Source organism: Tenrec ecaudatus, chromosome 1 (assembly GCF_050624435.1).
Source record: "Tenrec ecaudatus isolate mTenEca1 chromosome 1, mTenEca1.hap1, whole genome shotgun sequence".
Classification (NCBI taxonomy): domain Eukaryota; kingdom Metazoa; phylum Chordata; class Mammalia; order Afrosoricida; family Tenrecidae; genus Tenrec; species Tenrec ecaudatus.
In genome coordinates, this window is record NC_134530.1 from 186,942,827 (window position 1) to 186,963,135 (window position 20,309).

The 20,309-nt window shown below is 38.8% G+C and overlaps 1 protein-coding gene and 1 pseudogene across 8 annotated transcripts in view; both read left to right on the plus strand.

The window, feature by feature from the left end:
• Nucleotides 1–20,309, plus strand: part of RABGAP1L (RAB GTPase activating protein 1 like) — an 828,618-nt gene that overhangs the window by 48,391 nt on the left and 759,918 nt on the right. Inside the window, exon 1 of one of the 8 annotated variants that reach the window (XM_075527694.1) lies at nt 6,141–6,160. The exons of the other annotated variants lie outside the window; for them this stretch is intronic. Coding sequence (XP_075383809.1) covers nt 6,147–6,160 — 14 coding nt within the window. The 5' untranslated portion in view covers nt 6,141–6,146. Of the gene's footprint in view, nt 1–6,140; nt 6,161–20,309 lie in introns of those variants that run through there. 8 annotated transcript variants of the gene reach the window in all.
• On the plus strand, nt 3,869–5,220 carry LOC142437225 (heterogeneous nuclear ribonucleoprotein F-like; annotated as a pseudogene).

Genomic DNA, 20,309 nt, shown 5'->3' on the forward strand with positions numbered 1-20,309 from the left:
CATCTTGGCCCACCAAGTCCCAAAGACGATATTCCTGCTCAGTGCAGACAATGCACGGAGAGGACCATAGGGTAAGGTGACCAGACGTCCCGCTTTTGGCGGCACAGTTCCAATTTTTAACAATTTGCCCCGTGTCCCGGGGCATTAAAAAAAAAGTCCCAATTTTTGGAAAGAATGTATGACAAGCTAGGGTACATGGTTTTTGGCTGCCATGTGGCTATTTCGCCAGGATATTAGTTCTATCAGTGGTGTCCCACTGTACCAATGTCAAAATCTGGTCACCTTACAAAGGGCCGTCTTCACCACAGGAGACATGACATCCCTCACTGAACCATAGTGTTATGAGGGACAACATTGGAGACACAGTGAAGGAACTGTGCTAGATCTGACCCCATTACCCTGGGGCAAAATGCTAAGAGCATGCAACAGCAAGGGGAACAAAGCAATGAAGTCCCCGGGAAAGACCAAAAATAGATTTTGGTTAAAGAGTGTGGCACCCCATCAGACTCGACTGGAAAAACTCCTAAAGGTCAAAAAACAGACCTGGAATTATTTATAGGATTTTCCTTTTTTGTCATTGTCTTTCTTTTTGTTGTTGTCTTTGTGGCAAATGTTTGATTGTTTTTGTCTTCCTATGTTGTTTTCTTTGGCTTTGCCATGTTTTTGAGCTTATTAGTCTCTCTGCATGTCTATCTAGATAAGATAGACACAGTAAACAATTCAGCGGAGAAAAAAACCAACGGGACTGATGTGAAGCAACAAAGCCCACACGGAAGAAGCACACCAGCCTGTGTGATCACGGGGTGTAGAAGGGATTAGGTATCAGATATCGAAGACCCAGAAGAAAATTATACCAATTTGCATGGGGAGGGGGGTGGCACAGGGTGGAGACCCAAAGCCCATCTGTAGACACTTGGGCATCCCCTTACTAAAGGGTCACAAGGAAGAGACAAGCCAGTTAAAGTGCAGTATAACGCCAAGGAAACATACAACTTTCCTCTAATTCTTTAATACTCCCCCCCCCCCACTCTCATGATCTCAATTCTGCCTTAAAAATCTGACTAGATCAGACCATGTACACTGCTACAGATAAGAGCCTACAACACAGGGAATTCAGGACCGATAAACCCTTAGGCCCAATAATGAGAGTAGCAATACCAGGAGAGTAAGGGGAAGGTGATGGGAAAAAGAGGGAATTGATCACAGGAGCAGCCTTAAAGAAAAAGCCATTGTTACTTGTTTGGGTTATGTTCAGAGCCCACCTATCGAATGACATAAAAAAATTGGTAAAACCTAGTAAAGTTTCTTTAGCTGTTATCCCAGGTGGGCTTACATCTGTACTGCAGCCTCTGGATGTATCGTTGAATAAGCTTTTTAAAGACCATGTGTGAAGGATGTGGCATGAATGGACGACATCTGGTCAAGCCCAACTAACAAAAGGAGGAACTCTCATGAAGCCTGACATAGAGTTAATAACAAAGTGGGTTCGAGATGCATGGGAAGACATTCCAGAAGACATGGTGCGACGAGCCTTCCAGAAATGTAGTATTAGTAATGCTATGGATGGCAGTAAAGACTGCGCTTTGTATGAAAATGACAGCAGTGATGGTGATGATGGCGATCTCAGTGAGGACAGCGTCTATGATGACCTCACACCAGCTGAAGCTCTGCATTGGGATACGGATGATGATGAGGAATCCAGTTTTGAAGGACTTTAACTCTTTCCATTTTAGCTTGGTTGCTGCTTGAGCTCAGGGAATAGTACTCTTAGGGTATCATTGTTGATACCTTATTGTTTTTGTGGAACCTATTTTCCACTTATGGTGCTGGTTTACTAATGTTAAATGAATTGTTGTCCTTTTATTTATGTTTTTAATTTAGAATAAATATTTAAATACATTACCCAACTGATGTCTCAATTTTTAGTCATTTTATTTTCTTTTGTTTTGATTATTGAAACTCACCAGTAGCTTCTGCATTTTCCACCCTAGGCTTATACTCGAATCAATCAGTTTTTCTGGTTTCCCGGGTAATAATTAGGTACCTCGGCTTATACTAGGGTCGGCTTATATTCGAGTATATATGGTGTATATATAAAAGTACTTGATACAATGGATGAATATATGGATTGTGGTAAGAGTTGTGAGAGCCCCCAATAAAAGTATTTAATAATAAAAAAATCTTACTAGCTATAAAATGTATTTGGTTTTGGTATTTGTGTGAGTAATCTAGTGTAATGTAAGACTTCTGATGTTCTCAGTGTTGAAATGATCTTGTTAGAAGTTATGGCCTTTGAAATATGGATGGCTCTGAATTTAAGTTGTTTATTTACTTAGGAAGTATTTATAAGATGGAGTACTATGCTTCTGATATCTTCCTAGGAGGTAGAAACACAAAGATGAATAAAGTATTACTGTTGTCTTAGTGGAATTAATTATAATTGAGATAGAATGTATTAGGAAGAAATAAGAATTATATAACACTGCAAGAGGAGTGATTGATTATGGAGAGTAAGGGACAAGTTTAGGTTTATTAATTCAGAGATATGTAATTGGTTCTCTGTCTATATTTGTTTAAAACACAGCTTCTGAAATTAACTGCTATGACTGCTGAGGCAGAGGAAAGTAAAAGGATCCTTCTATGGAGTTGGGGCATAACTGTATTTTTACTCAGTTAACATGCTAGGTTTTTTTGTTTTATAAACCCACAACTCCCTTTCATGCTACTTTCCTATGCAAGCTATGTGCAGGTGTGCATTATAATATAGGTATATGTTTTTAATAGTTTTATTGGCATACAGTTTAATAGTTTACTCATATTAAGAAGAGTTGTATATTCATCACCATGATTTCAGAACATTTTATTCTTTCTCATACTCACTGTTCTTAGCCCTTTATTTCCCCCCAACCTCTCCTGCCATGTCCCTAGGTAATTATTAATGTAGTTACTGTTTCTGTGTATTTACTTACCCTGGATTTCATATAAAACAAAAGATACAAACAAACAAAAACACCAACAACAATGACAAAATAGGGAAAAACCTCACTTGGAAAGAAAAATATTGAATATGGAAACCGTTTTAGAAAGGGCTAAAAGGGAGATAAAATGATAAGGGATTACATTTTAACTCAACTATATCTGTCATAATTGACTTTATAATACTCTGTCTGATAGCAAAACTATTCACAACCTTCGACTATGGTCAGAGGGGAGATCGTCCTGCAAATGGATTTTGGGCTTCCACCATCATCCAATAGCCTTCTGCAAACTGGTGTTCAGAATTTAAGCTCTGAAAAAAAAAATTTAAGCTGGTTTAGGATTTTATTATTTATACACATTGATGCGCTTCTTCCATGTGGACTTAGTTGATGCCTCATTTACATGGCTGCTTTTTCAAGATAAGACTTCATGATACTATTTTTTCTGTTAGCCAGGCACCATTTGATGTCTTCACCACACTTTGCTGTTATACCCATATCTTCAGTGATATTTTCATGAGAGTGAGTATTGAGTATGGTCATGTATAAGGACTAATTGCTCCTTAAATACATTGATATACATGTCTCTGGTTCATTTTAGAAACATCATTATCATTTTATGATAGAAAACATTTTAAATCATTTCTCTGGGGCATAAGTAATAGTGATAGTGTTATTAATTTAGCCATGATTTTAGAATAAAAAAAACTGTTGAGAAAAGGTAATTATAAATCAGCTTTTTAAGTCTTCCAGCTCCTTGGTGGAACCAGGGCTGCGTCGTGTCTTACGGGAGTTGAAGGTGCTCAGGTGGGACGAGCGAGCGAGGCGCCTGATGTGGAGAGCGGGAGCGTGAAGCCCAAGGCTAATTTATAACTTCCAGAACATCTTGAGACTGAGCATCTACCATTATCTTTAAAAGCTACGAAAAGCCACACTATGCTGGTTTGCCACCTGACCTGTTGGATCTCCATGATGCTGGGTCCTGAGGGAGGTGAAGGTTTTGTGGTCAAGCTCCGTGGCTTGCCGTGTTCTTGCTCGATTGAGGATGTGCAGAATTTCCTCTCTGAATGCAAAATTCATGATGGCGCATCAGGTGTTCATTTCATCTACACCAGAGAAGGGAGACAGAGTGGTGAGGCTTTTGTTGAACTTGAATCAGAAGATGATGTAAAAATGGCCTTGAAGAAAGACAGAGAAAGCACGGGGCACCGCTATATTGAGGTATTCAAGTCCCACCGAACCGAAATGGACTGGGTGTTGAAGCACAGTGGTCCAAACAGTGCCGATGCTGCCAACGAGGGCTCCGTGCGCCTCCGAGGACTTCCATTTGGATGCACAAAGGAAGAAATTGTTCAGTTCTTCTCAGGGTTGGAAATTATGCCCAATGGTATCACTTTGCCAGTCGACGCCGAGGGCAAGATTACAGGAGAAGCCTTTGTGCAGTTTGCTTCACAGGAATTCGCGGAGAAGGCGCTCGGGAAGCATAAGGAAAGAATTGGGCACAGGTGTAGTGAAGTGTTTAAGAGCAGTCAGGAAGAAGTGAGAACATATTCTGATCCCCCTCTAATGTTCATGTCTGTGCAGCGGCCAGGGCCCTATGACCGGCCTGGCACCGCTCGGAGATATATTGGCATTGTGAAACGAGCAGGCTTTGACAGGATGAGGTCTGGGCCTGTAGCACAGGCTGTGGGGGTTATGAGGAGTATAGTGGCCTCAGCGATAGCTATGGCTTCACCACAGATCTATGTGGAAGAGATCTCAGTTATTGTCTGTCAGGAATGTATGACCACAGATACGGAGACAGTGAGTTTGCTGTCCAGAGCACAACTGGACACTGTGTCCATATGAGGGGGCTACCATACAAAGCAACGGAGAATGACATTTATAATTTCTTCTCTCCACTTAATCCTGTGAGAGTACATATTGAGATTGGCCCTGATGGAAGAGTGACCGGTGAAGCAGATGTCGAGTTTGGCACTCATGAAGAAGCCGTGGCTGCAATGTCGAAAGAGCCCATATGCAGCACAGATACATAGAGCTGTAATTGAATTCAACCACAGGGGCCAGCAATGGGGCATATAATAGCCAAATGATACAGGGCATGGGGGTGTCAACCCAGTCTCCTTACACTGGCCTTGAGAGTCAGTCTGTGAGTGGCTGTTACGGGGCTGGCTATAGTGGTCAGCAAAACAGCATGGGTGGATATGACTAGTTTTATAGAAATATTTTGAGTTATTTCAATCAAATTTATCACAGGCAGCCAACAAGCAGTGAAGAGCAGTTATTACATAGAACCTGTGGGACCCATTTTGCACCATGCGTTTTGTGAAATCTGGATTAAAAAATATTATCTCTTCAGTGTTTTCTCACGCAAACTTTCCTCTAGAAGCATGTGATAAAGATAATGAGTAAATGCTAAACATTTTGGCTTTTCTCAACATTTTTGTAGTATACTAAAGAGTGACGCCAGAGTTAAAGTAGTTAAATATGTAGATCTTTTACACCACATTGCAGTAAACACACTGGGGAGACATGCTTTTTATGAAAACTCAAAAGGTGCTAGATCCCTAATCCAAAGAGAAACATTTCTCATGTTTGTTCATTCTAGTTTGTTCTCATTTAAAATCTTATAAGTTAAGTTTTAAGCTTTTAAAAATTTAATTTTGAAAATTGAGACACAATACTAATACTGTAGGCATTGGTGAGGCCTTGACTTAAACCTTGCTTTGTACTGTGATTTCCTTTTGGGTGTATTTTGCTAAGTGAAACTTGTTAACCAAATTTTTTTTCTTAAAGACTTTCACAACGACTGGTACAGACTATCTGCTCACCAAAAGCTAGCAAAATGACTGGGTGTTTGAAGATATAACTCATCTTAATACTGATGTATTTTAGTGTGAATTAAATAATAGTACATCTAATCTATGTTTTCCTTATATTTTCAGAATGAGGCTAAAATAAAAAGGTAAATGAAAATATTAAACATGAAAAAAATCAGCTTTTTAAAATTGCAGCACATGGATTGTTGACTTGTGCAGAATAAAAACTTAAATGACTGGACACTATTTACACAAACAATGAAGGTTGGGGATAAGACAAAGCTTTCAATAACACTCATTTACAAAGGCAGAAGAAACATGCCTGCCATACAGTATGTGTATGTATTATATGCAGGAACCATGGTAAGTTGGAACAGCTTGAAATACAAAAAATTCTGCCTTAAGACTATATCTGAATTTTGTATCTTACTGTATAATGGTTACATATAATATAATTAGAAATATTTGAATTATTCCCAGAAAAGGAAAACATACCCTTAAAAAGTCTTCACTATGTATTACCTTTTGAAAGTTAGAGTGATTTGGAGCTGACACTGTATATCAGGTTTAATATCCATACCTTTTTTTCCCCCCTCACTGTGTCTCCAGTATGCTTCTGTTTATACCTGAGGATATATGTATTTTGATTTGAGAAATGTAGTTAAAGCCAAGTTGTTATCAGATCAAGAATATTTGCATTCTAAACAAACAAAAATAATAATAATATTCCTTTTCTTTCCCTTGTCTCTATCTGAATCAACTTAATGGTAGTAGGTTTGGTTTATTTCTTTAGCCTTGGAGTAAAATTATTTGAGTCTGTTGCCTTTTTGACTTGAACTAAAAATACAGGCCCATAATTTTCTTCACTACAAAGTAGCGTCATGATAAATGGGAAAAATGTTGAAGTTGTTGAGGAATTTTTACTGGGACTCACAATTAACATCATTGGGAGCAGTAGTCAAGAAGTCAAAGGATGTACTACATTAGGCAAATCTGCTGCAAAAGATCTCTTGTTCAGTAAAGATGTCAGTTTTAGGACTAAGGTACACATGACCCGAGGTATTGTCAGTTTCTTTGTATGTATGTGAATGCTAACAGTGAATAAGGAAGATCAAAGAATTGATGCATTCAAATTATGGTACTGGAGAAGTGTTGACTATACCGTAGACTGCCAGAAGATCAACTTTAATCTGTATTGAAGTGTCCAGAATGTTTCTTAGAGGTGAAGATGGTGAGACTTTGTCTTAATGTATTTTGGACATGTTATCAGGAGGGATCAGTTCCTGGAGAAGAACTTCATGTTTGGTAAAGTAGAGTAAGTAAAAAGAGGAAGACCCTTATCAAGATGGATTGATACAGTGGCTGCAACAGTAAGCTCAGATTTAGCAATGGTGAAGGCCGTATAGGACCCAGCAGTGTTTCAGTCTAATGCACATAGGGTCATTATACATTTTAACTGACTCAAGAGCACTTAAAAACATTACCAACGTACTTTTCTTTGGAGGAGATCATATAAATGCTGACTGCTATCTTCCTCATTTCCTGTTGTTTTCCTTGTACTTGCCTTCAATTTATAACTACTTGGTATGCTTACTTACTAGTTGATCTCTTTTTTATCAGTGAACAAACAGAGAACAAAGCTAGAAGATGCTTGAGGCATAACCAGGGAAGTTCCTCAAATAACAGAAAAAATGTTTAGTCAGACGTAGTCATTACATAGGGAAATAATCAGGTTTAGTTCATCAGAGCAAGCAAAGGTCCAGGAAGCTCTTGTGTTAATAAAGGGATCATTTAATAAAGGGATAGTTGGGCCTGTAAATGTTGGAATTTGAATATAGGTGTGAGTACGCTGAGGAACAGGGGCCAGTTTCTGAGCAGGTGGTGTTGACTTGATGTTAGGTGTTGAGTAAATTTTAACTCATAGTGATCCCATGTGACATAGCATAACAGCCCCACAGGGATGCTCAGGCTATCATTTTTATTGGTTAATTCTTGTATCACCATGGCACATAGATTGACTTAAGTACATTTCAAGAATAAATTATTTCTGTTTTTTGAAGCCTTGGAGTTAAACATAAAAAGAAATTATGTTACTGGTACATTTTGGAAATGATAATACACACCCTGCGATTCTCTTGCTGTTCTTAGTATATTTCATTACAAATACCTGACTCCTCAGACCTCATCTATTTAAAGAAAAACAAAACTTTTTACTGTGAATTATATGACGGCTTACAGAGTAGATAATCACTTTTACATATAACAGTTCACACACATTTTTTCAACTCAATATTGCATACTTATTCAGCTTTCTCCTTGTGTTTCCTGTTTCTGTCCTTTTCTAACCCTCTGAACTTTGCCTTTGGGAAAAACACTTCCTTTTAAAATCTTGAATGGCAGATTATTTTACATTGAGGACGAGTTCAGTCCTAGACCTAAAGGGTGAGTAACGGCCATCATCGTATCAGGGTCTCACCAGTTTCTATTCAACCAATAAGACTGATTTCTTTGATAACTTTGAGTTCCACAATTTTCAGGTGCAGGGACTTATTCCCTCAGGGTGTTGCATGCCATCCATTTACTTTTCTAACAGTACTGCGCATGTCACTTTGAGATTCAGGAGAGTCAAGTTAATAATTCCTTTCTAGCTTCTTACCTGATTGATAACAGAAATAAGGATTTATTATTTAGATCAAAAGTTTTGAATTTTATTATTGATAAGGGTGAATTGGACAAAGTGATGAGGATACATATACTGTACGTTTCCTAGCAAGGAATTAAAAGCGTCTCATCCCTCCACTGAAAACAAAACAAAACAAATAACTGTGAGAACAAAGAAAGAGGGTTTTCTTTTTAGTGCTTTGAATTGTATTGCCTACCATGACCACAGTCCTTCATATGGAAATTTTGCTAGGGAACTAGGCTGTCATGGTTTGTTTACATCATTAACCTCAACTCCCCTGCGTTCCAACTGTTGATCTTCAAATGGTTACCAACAGAGCCATGGTAAGTGTTGGGGGGCAGACCATTATAAAGAGAGACTGACCTTGACTTTGTTGCTTTAAATCTGAATTCCATCTTAAAATACGTTTATTAAACGAGAACAGATTATTTGATCTTTGAGTGTGTTTCCTCATTTTAATGGGGGAATCACTAGTAGTACAGTAATTGTTGTGGACATAGCAAAAAGATAAGTAAAAATGCCCAGTCCTGTGATTCATAGGAGGCATTTAGTAAATGGTAGTAATAAAATTAAAAATTACAAAAGAGTAGTATGATAGCTATTAGTTTGGGTTGCAGTTGTGGTAACTTACTGTGTTAGTCTAGGTAGACCAGAGAAACAAATTCATGGAGACACTCATATGTATATAACAGAAAGGTTTATATAAAGGGTAGTTGTACATTAAGAAAACATCCCAGCCCAGTAAGTCCATAAGTCCGATATTAGCCCATATGTCCGATACCAATCTATAAAGTCCTCTTCAGACTCATGAAATACATGCAGCGATGCCGAATGTAGAAGATCACAGGCCAGTGGGTAGAAAGTCTTTGGATCCAGTGGCGTTGGAAACATCTCAGCGCTGGCAGGGGTCTCTGCATGGCTTCTCCAGCACCCAGGCTGTATCAGGGTGGGTCCATGTGTCTTGTCAGCTGCTATGTCTTCCAGGGTGTGTCAGAGAGAAGTGTTGATTATACATCTACCACACTGACTCTCAACAAACTAGACTTTGAAAGTTTAAATCTTTAAAAATGACAGCAATCACTGTAATCACTGGTATGCAATAATTGGTATATTTTAAAATTGTACTATAAAAATAGAAAACATGAATACCCCTCAAATTAACATTACTACTTTGACCTTCTCATTTCAAGAAAGCAAACGACTATGTTTGCTTTTACTTTAATGTCCCCTTACATTTTAGCCTTGCAAATATGTTACATAGAATGCTAGGTACAGGTTTTCATTTTCTTATCAGAATGAAATCTCAATAATATTCTCCATATTACTGGGAGTTAGCACATATGGATCAACTATGTTTTAGTACATACTTGTTTCTCTTTAATGTCTTCAGTGCATTTTAAGTACAAATTCATTTTATTTGAGCATGTAGCCTGGAATAGAAAGACCTTGTTCTTTCAAGTTTGTCTCAAAGACTTGAACGAGGACTTGTGGTGAAATGACAGTCATCTGCCTGTTTTTAGTGGCAACCTAGAAGTTGTACTTGCCTGGTCAGCTCAGAACTCCTATTCAGAAGTGGCAAGTGACTCTTTGACATCAGACAGCTCAGCTCCCAGCTTAGGGCTGCTAAGGCATGGCTGTCTCTCTGGGCTCTCAGAAGTACAGAGTGTTTATAGTGAGTGTCTGCAAGGAGTTTCCATGGCCATTCAGATGATTCAAATTTACAGCTTACTAAGGAAGACAAAATATATACTCATGGATCTCTACACTATTATTTTTGGAGACAAGAAACTTTAGATGATGTAGGAATCAAGATTTAATAGTTTAAAAGCATGTTCTTGTTAAATAACATTTCTGGTGGATAACAGTCATTTTATATAGTTTTCATTCTTTTTTTTTGGTTTTGCATATACATACTCTAGTTACACACTATTTTTTAAAGATATAACCCACATACCATAAAATTCACCACTGCTGTGTATGCTGAGTATTCAGTGATTTCTAGTATAGTCATAAGACTATGAACAACTATATAATTCCAGATGGAGCATCTGTATTTAAGTTTTTAGCTTATTTGATTAACTTAGCTCTGACTTTTTTTTTCCTACTTTGAGGAAAACCTGTTTTGTCTTTGAACTTGCTTCTGGTCTCTTGGCAGGTCCTTTAGAGTTCTAAGAGTTCCAGTTTAGAGTAGTTGATCATAGGGGTTTTTAAATTTCACATTAGTCACTGGCGCTCAGTAAATTCTAAGTAATTCTTCTTGAGGAAAAGTGCTGTAGCAACTTCAAAGGAGTTCTTTTTTTAAAAAACATTTTATTAGGGGCTCATACAACTCTTATCACAATCCATACATATACATACATCAATTGTATAAAGCACATCTGTACATTCTTTGCCCTAATCACTTTCTTTTTTTTCCTCCTCTTTTCTTTTTTTACATTTTATTAGGGGCTCATACAATTCTCATCACAATCCATACATATACATACATCAATTGTGTAAAGCACATCTGCACATTCCCTGCCCCAATCATTCTCAAAGCATTTGCTCTCCACTTAAGCCCTTTGCATCAGGTCCTCTTTTTTTTGTCCCCTCCCTCCCTGCACCCCCCCTCCCTCATGTGCCCTTGGTAATTTATACATTGTTATTTTGTCATATCTTGCCCTATCCGGAGTCTCCCCCCCCCCCCTTCTCTGCCGTCCATCTCCCAGGGAGGAGGTCACATGTGGATCCTTGTAATCAGTTCCCCCTTTCCAACCCACTCACCCTCCACTCTCCCAGCATCACCCCTCACACCCTTGGTCCAGAAGGTATCATCCACCCTGGATTCCCTGTGCCCCCAGCCCCCATATGTACCAGTGTACAACCTCTGCCCTATCCAGCCCTGCAAGGTAGAATTCGGATCATGGTAGTTGGTGGGAGGAAGCATACAGGATCTGGGGGAAAGCTGTGTTCTTCATCGGTACTACCTCGCACCCTGACTGACCCATCTCCTCTCCTAAACCCCTCTATGAGGGGATCTCCAGTGGCTGACACTTGGTCCTTGGGTCTCCGCTCTGCACTTCCCCCTTCATTCAATATGGTATACACACACACACACACACACACACACACATATACATATATATATATATCTTTTTTTGCATGATGCCTTTTACCTGGTCCCTTTGGCATCTAGTGATCGCACTGGCTGGTGTGCTTCTTCCATGTGGGCTTTTTTGCTTCTGAGCTAGATGGCCGCTTGTTCACCTTCAAGCCTTTAAGACTCCAGACACTATCTCTTTTGTTAGCTGGGCACCATCAGCTTTCTTCACCACATTTGCTTATGCACCCATTTGTCTTCAGCGATCCTACATTGGAGGTGTGTAGCCAATGATATTATTTTTTTGTTCTTTGATGCCTGATAACTGATCCCTTCGGGACCACTCGATCACACAGGCTGGTGTGTTCTTCATTGTGGACTTTGTTGCTTCTGAGCTAGATGGCCGCTTGTTTATCTTCAAGCCTTTAAGACCCCAGTCACTATCTCTTTTGATAGCCGGGCACCATCAGCTTTCCTCACCACATTTACCCGTTCACCCGCTTTGGCTTCAGCAGTTGTGTCGGGAGAGTGAGCATCATAGAGTTCCAATTTAATAAAAGAAGGTATTCATGCATTGAGGGAGTGTTTGAGTAGAGGCCCAAGGTCCTTCCACCACCTTAATACTTAACCTATAAATATAGACACATAGATCTATCCCCCCATTCTCATATATATTTGCATGTACATGTCTTTGTCTAGACCTCCATATATGCCCTTTGACTCCTAGCTCTTTCCTCCATTTCCCTTGACTTTCCTCCTGCCCTACCACCATGCTCCGTCACCACCTGGACTACAGCTATACCTCTTCTCTACGCAACCTTACCCTTGATCATTCCCCACCAGGCCTGCCACTCCCCCCTCACTACCATTTTGGGTCCCATGTTGTTCCCTTGTCCCTGTGTTTGTTAACACCACTTCCTTACCCCCCTTACCCACCCCCCTTCCCTCAAGTCCCCCGGAACTGTCGGTCCCGTTGTTTTTCCTCCAGATAGTTCATCCAGCCTGTCCTATTCAGACAGACCTGTGGAGACACTAACATGCACGAAAACAAGACAGAGGAAAACAAAGCAACAGTATACAACCAGACAACAAAAACAAACCACTGACAACAAAACAAAACACTTCACAAAAGAAAAACTTGTAGTTAGTTCAAGGATCATTTGCTGGCCCTTAGGAGCATTTTCCAGTCCAGTCTGTTGGGGCATCACGCCCTGGCCCCAAAGTCCACTTTCAGCATTCCCTGGGGACCTTGCCACTCCATTCCCTGGCTGTTCGCTGCACTCCCCCAGTGCTTTGCCTCGGTGTGGTGGGATCAGGTCAGGTGCAAATTCCCACACTGTTTCTGGTGCTGTCCCCTGTATCTCCCTTAGTCACTGAGGGGCATCATTTCTCATAGTGGGGCCAGCCATGTTGTTCTCTTGTGGACTGGCTGCTCTATTCAGGAACATCATCCTCATGGCCTGGTGGGCCAGGCTGTGTTCCACTCTCTCCTCCTGCCCCTTCATCTGCTCTCGTGTCAAAGGAGTTCTTAAGCATCTAGTCTGTATTGATTTAATATGAATTGTATTTCAGAGTTAGAGAAGTTGGAACATTAATACATAAAGCTGTGTCGTGTCAAACACAACACAACACTCCCTACCTCTTCAGCTCTGTCTCCCACAGCACTCTACTTTTTCCTGCTTAATTCTGTAGTTCACTGCAATGGGCACACACAGAGCTCAAAGAGAATACGAATGGCTATGGGGTTTATGTAAGTGACAGATTATAATTCAGATGAGAAATGTTCAGGATATAGTTATTCAGTCGAGGCATGTTACACAGTTCTTTATGGGTTGCTGATAAGGGCCCAAAGGGCATGCCATTCTTCTATAAGTCTCAACCCCAAGGCACTCAGCTACAGCTCCCTGAATTAAGTGCCCAGAGGCATCCCACTCCACAGACCAGTACTCAGCTTTACTTGTTCTGCGGCCTTCAAAGTCTACGACTCTTTCTCTTGCTCTGGCTCCTGGTTCTGCTACTGCTGCTGCTTCTCTTCCACTCCTCTGGTGTGTGTCAAAGCTGTCTCCTGGATCAAAGAGGTTCACTCCATGTGGACTTTTGGGTTCCAGATGTGCTTCACTCCTGGCTCTTGCTGGTAGTGAAATCCCCACTTTTGCTTTTGAGATAACTCATTTTATATCCAGCAGGATGGCAACTATAATGAATCCTGTTAACAGGTACTTCAGCTGAATCCTATCAGTATCTTTCTCCACTTTTTTTTACCTAGACCCACCAGGAAAAGGTTGCTTGGTGGGAGTTACAGAGACTATTAAATAATGAATTAACCTGCAGGCTGAATGTTGTTCTTTGACAGTGGAATACTTCTTTGATAACTTAATTATATACTCCTTCCTCTTGCATGCTGGTATTTTCCAATTCATAATACTATTTTAGAAACATTTTATAAACTGCTGTAGGTATTCTAAGTAATTACCTTTATTTTTAGAGATTCTTTCCTTTCCAATAATTTCAGTAAGATTTATACTGGACATTGTGATTTTCCAACATATTTTCTTTCTCTGGCAATACAGATAATGTGTTTATATAACTACATGAAAGCTGATAAAAGTAAACAGTAGGTTTAGAAGTTAGTTATGTTCACTTTGGTATAGGATATTTATCTAACCTATTATATGTCTTGGAGCCTCTAGTAGGTACAACTGCTCGTGGAAAGGTTAGAGGCCTTAGTTCACCAGAGGCATCTTGAAAGAAAGGCTGGCAATCTACTTCAGAAAAATCAGTCATTGAAAACCCTACAAAGGACGTTCTTCTCTGATGCACATAGGGTTGCCATGCATCAGAACCTACTCAACCATAACTAGTTACTGGTTTTATATGTCTTAGTAGCTTGCTTTGTGAAAAAAAATTACTTTCCAGTCTACTGTTCTTCTTGATTCAGACTAAACTGTAAATAACTCATTAACAGTAAAGTAGGTTTCTTTAGGATCTTTAGCTTCTACTGAAGTAAAAATTCTTCTCTTTTTAAGAATTATCTTTTACCTTTTCACTGACATATAAGATCTCTTGTAGGTCTCATATTTACATGCTATGTTTTCCCTAAGGAGAATAGCTTCTTGCTCTCCTCCCTATACATTCTACTGATGAGATACTTTAGTTTTTCATTTAGTTTAGTATTCATTTCCAAATGATTGTCAGGGAAATGCTATATTGATTCATATAATACTTAGCACCCCTCTTTGAACAAAGGGTTAAGGTAAAAGAGATTATATAGATGATTTAGAGTTCAGTTAAATGCTATTTCCCCCCACTCCATCCCCAAATTAGGACTTCTGTATAACTGGGGATGAGCTAGAATAGATATTGTTGTTATTGTTAAGTACCATGGATTGCTTCTGATGCATAGCAGACCATATGGCAGAGTAGAACTGCCCACAACTTTAGTCTTTTAGGCTGTAATCATTATGGAAGCAGATTTCTGTCACTGAGCTGCTGGGAAGGAGTGAGCCACCAACCTTTAATTTAGCAGCTGGATAGAAATGATTGTGCTACTAGACCTTGGATGGATGCTGGAAGACATTTATTAGTTATTTGTCATTTTATGTTTTATATTTTATTTTCTATTAAAGTGTTAATTTCTTCTTTATTTCTAAGAGCTTATTATGTACCTAGAATAACAAGCATTTTGCCGTGTTTTGAACTTTTTACCTTTATATTTTGCTGTATACAGAAGCCTTAAACAGAATAGACATGAATTTTTCTTTATCTTTATACATATTTCTTCCTTAATTTGACACTAGAAATATTTATAGTTTTGCATTAAAATTATTTAACAACAAACCAAGATAACCTGAAATTTATTTGCAGTATGGTTTTAAGTAGGAATCTAATGTAATTTTAAAATTTATAGTCACCAATGATGTTTATATTTATAAATCACCAATGGTGTCTATATTTTCCACCCTAGGCTTATACTCGTGTCAATCAGTTTTTCTGGTTTCCCAGATAATAATTAGGTACCTTGGCTTATACTCGGGCAGGCTTATATTCGAGTATATACAGTACATATTTTAAAGTTTGATGTACAAATTAAATCTAATTCTGTCAAAAATTTAATAGGCTTTCTTTCTCCCACTCCCCCACCACCCCGCCCCACCCCAAAGGGGATAGCACAAGTGCAGTCACCAACCGCCACAAATTACACAGTCAGAGTTTCCCACATTTGGGGAAATCAGAAACCCACTGGGGTAATTTTACCCTGTCTTACAGGGTCACTGTGAGTTGGTATGGACTTGATGGCAGCGAGTAAGTAAGATCATAAAGCTTGTAAAAGATGGAGTCAGGATTAAACTCAGATGTGTGTCAGACTTTAGATGTTGTGTTTGTTCAACAGTTAGGCCTTGATGGGTTCTATTATCAGTTTCCCACAGGGCTTAAACTCTTGTAAGTAGTTTTAGTCCCAAGCTGACATACTGCCCCGTGTGACCTATGATAGTGGGGAATGTGTTTAGGTCCTTCCTGGTGAAAGAATCTTTCCTCCCCTCCACTTCATGTAATGTAGTTTGCAAAGTTGCAAAGTTTCTTTTTATTTATTTAATTCAAAAGTCAGTTCTAAATTATATAATCCCTCTGACGTAACCAATCTCATGGCCACTCTCCTACTTATTTCATAAACATATTATAATACGGCTGATGTGTTGTTTTTAGAAAGAATCTGTGTGTGTCTGTAGTGATACGCATCTTTGTTTTCTGGTCAGCAAGTTTTTGGCATCTTTCCTGGAGAACAGACTTCTCTGTCTTATTTGAATGTATTTTCAGGGTCTTCTGTGAGTGGCGTAGTGGGTTATATATTGGGCAGTTAACCACAAGGCCAACAGTTTGAACTCCCAGGTGCTCTGTGGGAGAAGAGGCTTTCTGCCCCTGAAAATACTTGCAGTCACAGAAGTCTACAGGGGTGTTTCTATTCTGCCTTATAGGGCTGCTATGAGTCGTAATTCACGCTATGACAATAAGTATGGAGTTTTTTTGGAGCTGTAATCCCCACCACAGAGCATACAGTTAATTATTGATTGAATTAATACTTTATGAATTCATTAGGTAAAGAAATACTATATCATCAAATGCAAAACTAAGACCATTAGGTCAATTCTAATTCTTAGCAACCCTGTAGGACGGAGAATGTCTCCTGTGGAATTCCAAGACTGTAAATCTTTATGGAAGTAGAAAGCCTCATCTTTCTCCTGTACTATAGTATAAGTTTTCCAAATTAGAAAACCAAACTAGTGGATATCAAGTTGACGCTGAATCGTGGTGAATTTGTATTTGTCAGAGTAGACCAGTGCGCCATAGGATTCTCATTAGCTACATTTTCAGTCTTTTGTTCTGTTGTATACCTAGTGGATTCAACCTGCCGGGCTTTTGGTTTTTAGTGTAGGGCTTAACCACTCACACCACCCAGGAATTCTGTAAGTTCTTTAACTACACTACTCATTGCAAATGAATCTGTACTGACTCATGGCAACCCTGTGCAGAGTTTATGATACTGTTAATCTTATGGGGATCAGAGACACTCATCTTTCTCCCAAGTAGCAGCTTAACCTACTACTATTCCATCAGAGCTCCTGTTCCATGGGCGTATTTGAAGAGGTTGGATATAGCTGTCTTAATTATCAAGTAGCCTTTTCCATTATCCAGATGGTTATTACAGTCTTTTTCCCCCTTTCTTCCATTAAATAATGTTTGAGAGTATTTCTCTTGAAACCACTATTCTAAGATGTTGAGTATATTTGGAGACAGTAAAATAAATGAATAATTCTTGGTAGATAGTGGCTGTTTTTCTTGATTTTTATATATTCATGTTGTAATAATTAAAATATCCAAATCCATAGTATATGTTGTTTAGTTCTTATTTCTATGCATACTGAGAGTTATCTTGAAAGAATTTAATTAAGTAATAAACACAGTGCCATTTAGTTAATTATGTAAGTATTTGCTGTACTACATGACTTTGCACATTCTGATATTACTTTTGGCTTTTAGTGGAAAGAAACGTAAACAATCCCAAGATCCAGGGAATTAATTAATTAAGCAAATTTAGAATTAGTTAATTTCTAACTCTTCAAATCTTGTTTAGTATTTGGCTTTAGGGTACTTTTAAAAGTGACATGAAAATAAGTCTTTCTAAAATGAAACATTTGTAGTATCCAAAGAAGAAATTATATTTTAACATCTGCAGTAGGGTGCATTGCACTTTACTGTGTGTGTAAAAATCAGCATTTTAAATTTTATATTACCAAAGACAGCACAGATAATATTCAGTGTCTTCAACAAAAACACTGGAGGACTTAAGAATTATGGGATATATTAGATAGGAATTTCTAGTTATTTTACCACCTTGACCTAGGGTCTTGAGTAGTGAACTGTGGCAATTATGTAATCTAGTCAACTTGAACAAAGGGGTGGAGTCTAGTTTGTCAATAAGTTCACAGCTTGATGATCCCATTTGGAGGCATGATGGGGATAAGTAGCTCATTTGAGATCAGACCCAGTCTCTTTGCCTTCCCTTTCGTGCTGCTAAGACATTCAGTGAGTTGGAGGAGACATGAGGAGACCCTGTGCCAGATGCTTCTGTTGCCACTGGATCCACAAGACTTTGTACCCACTGGCCTGTGATCTTCCTGCACTCGGCATCATTGTATATGCTGCATGAGTCTAAAGAGGAATTTATGGACTAGTATAGGATATATGGGCTAATATTGGACTTACGGACTTGATCTGCACTGGGCTGGGATGTTTTCTCAATATACAATTTTTCTTTGATATAAAATTCTTTCTTATACACATATGAGTGCCTATGAATTTGTCTCTTTGGTCAACCCAGAATAACAGGTGAACCATTATTTCTATTTTTATTGTGGTAACATAAAAAAGTCAATTAAATAATTTTAGCATGTAATGCAGTAATATAGATTATGTTTAATATATCATATAACTATCACCATCATCCTTTTTAAAGGTACTCCCCACCATGAACAGAAATTCAGTGTCCCTGAAGCAAAAAACACACCAGACCCCTTCCCTCAAACTCTTTGTAATTAATGAAGTTTGGCCTCAATGTTGTTGTTAGGGGCCAATGAGTTGGTTCCAACTCCGATTGACTTTATATAGAATAGAAAAAAACATTGTCTAGTCTAGCACCATCCTCATAATTGCTATGCTGGAGCCCATTGTTAAAGCCACTTTGCTCATTCATCTTGTTGAGGATCTTTCTCTTTTTCACTGGCTCTTTAAAAAGCACTATATCCTTCTTCAGGGATTCTCCTGATAACATGTCAAAAATCTGTGAGATGATGTCTTGCCATCCTCACTTCTAAGGAGTATTCTGGCTGTATTTCCAAAACAGATTTGGTTCATCCTCTGGGAATTCATGGGATCATCGGCATATTCAATATTCTTCTCTAATATCATGATTCATAGGTATCAATTCTTTGCTTACCTTCTTAATTCACTGTCGAGCAATCTCATGGATATGAGGTGACTGAAAATACCATGTCTTCTTCCATGTGGGTTTTGTTGCTTCTCAGCTAGATGGCCGCTTGCGATCACGAGGTTTCGATAGGGTCAGTTATCAGTCATCAAAGAACAAAAAATCATATCATTGTGAATGAGGGGACTGTGGAGTGGAGACCCAAAGCCCATCTGTAGGCAACTGGCCATCCTCTTACAGAAGGGTCACATGGAGGAGACAGCCAGTCAGGGTGCAGTGTAACACTGATGAAACATACAGTTTTACCCTAGTTCTTTAATGCTTCCTCTCCCCCACTATTCATGATCCCAGTTCTACCTTACAAATCTGGCTAGACCAGAGGATGTGCACTGGTACAGATCATTGTTGGAAACACAGGGAATCCAGGACAGATCAACCCCTTAGGACTAAAAATGAGAGTGAGAGATACCAGGAGAGGAAGGGGAAATTGGGGGAGAAAAGGGAAACTGATCACAATGATCTACATGTAACTCTCTCCCTGGGGGACAGACAACAGAAAAGTAGGTAAAGGGAGACATTGAACAGTGTAAGACATGAAAAAATAATAATTTATAGATTATCAAGGGTTCGTGAGGGAGGAGAAAAATGAGGAGCAGATACCAAGGGCTTAAGTAGAAAGAAAATGTTTTGAGAATGATGATGGCAACAAATGTACAGATGTGCATGACACAATGGATGGATGTATGGATTGTGATAAGAGTTGTATGAGCCCCCAATAAAATGATTTAAAGAAAAGAAAAGAAAATACCATGTTTTGGGTGAGGTGAACTGTAGTCCTCAAGGTGCCAGCTTTGTTTTTTAACCCCTTAAATATTTGGTCTATTTGACTATTTCATATGAATGGGATTATATAATACTCATATTTGCCATTTTGTGTTTGACTTATTTTATTGAGTCTTACATATTTAAAAAATGTTTATTTTGTTCAGCATACACAGTGGAACATGTTCCAGTTTCTCCATGTGCAATGGCGTGACATGGAGTAGGTTCTTCAAATTATGCAGCCATTCTCATCTTATTTTTCTGAGTTGTTCATCCATATTAACATAATTTCTCTGCCCTCTAAGGTTCCTATCTAATCTTTTGAATTGCTGTCATTGTATCCATTGCTTTCATTAAAAATTTGAGATTTGGTTATGAGAGGCAAGGGCAAGCTAAATAAATGAAGATGGGTCCTTCAGATGGCTTTATATAAGCTCTTACATAA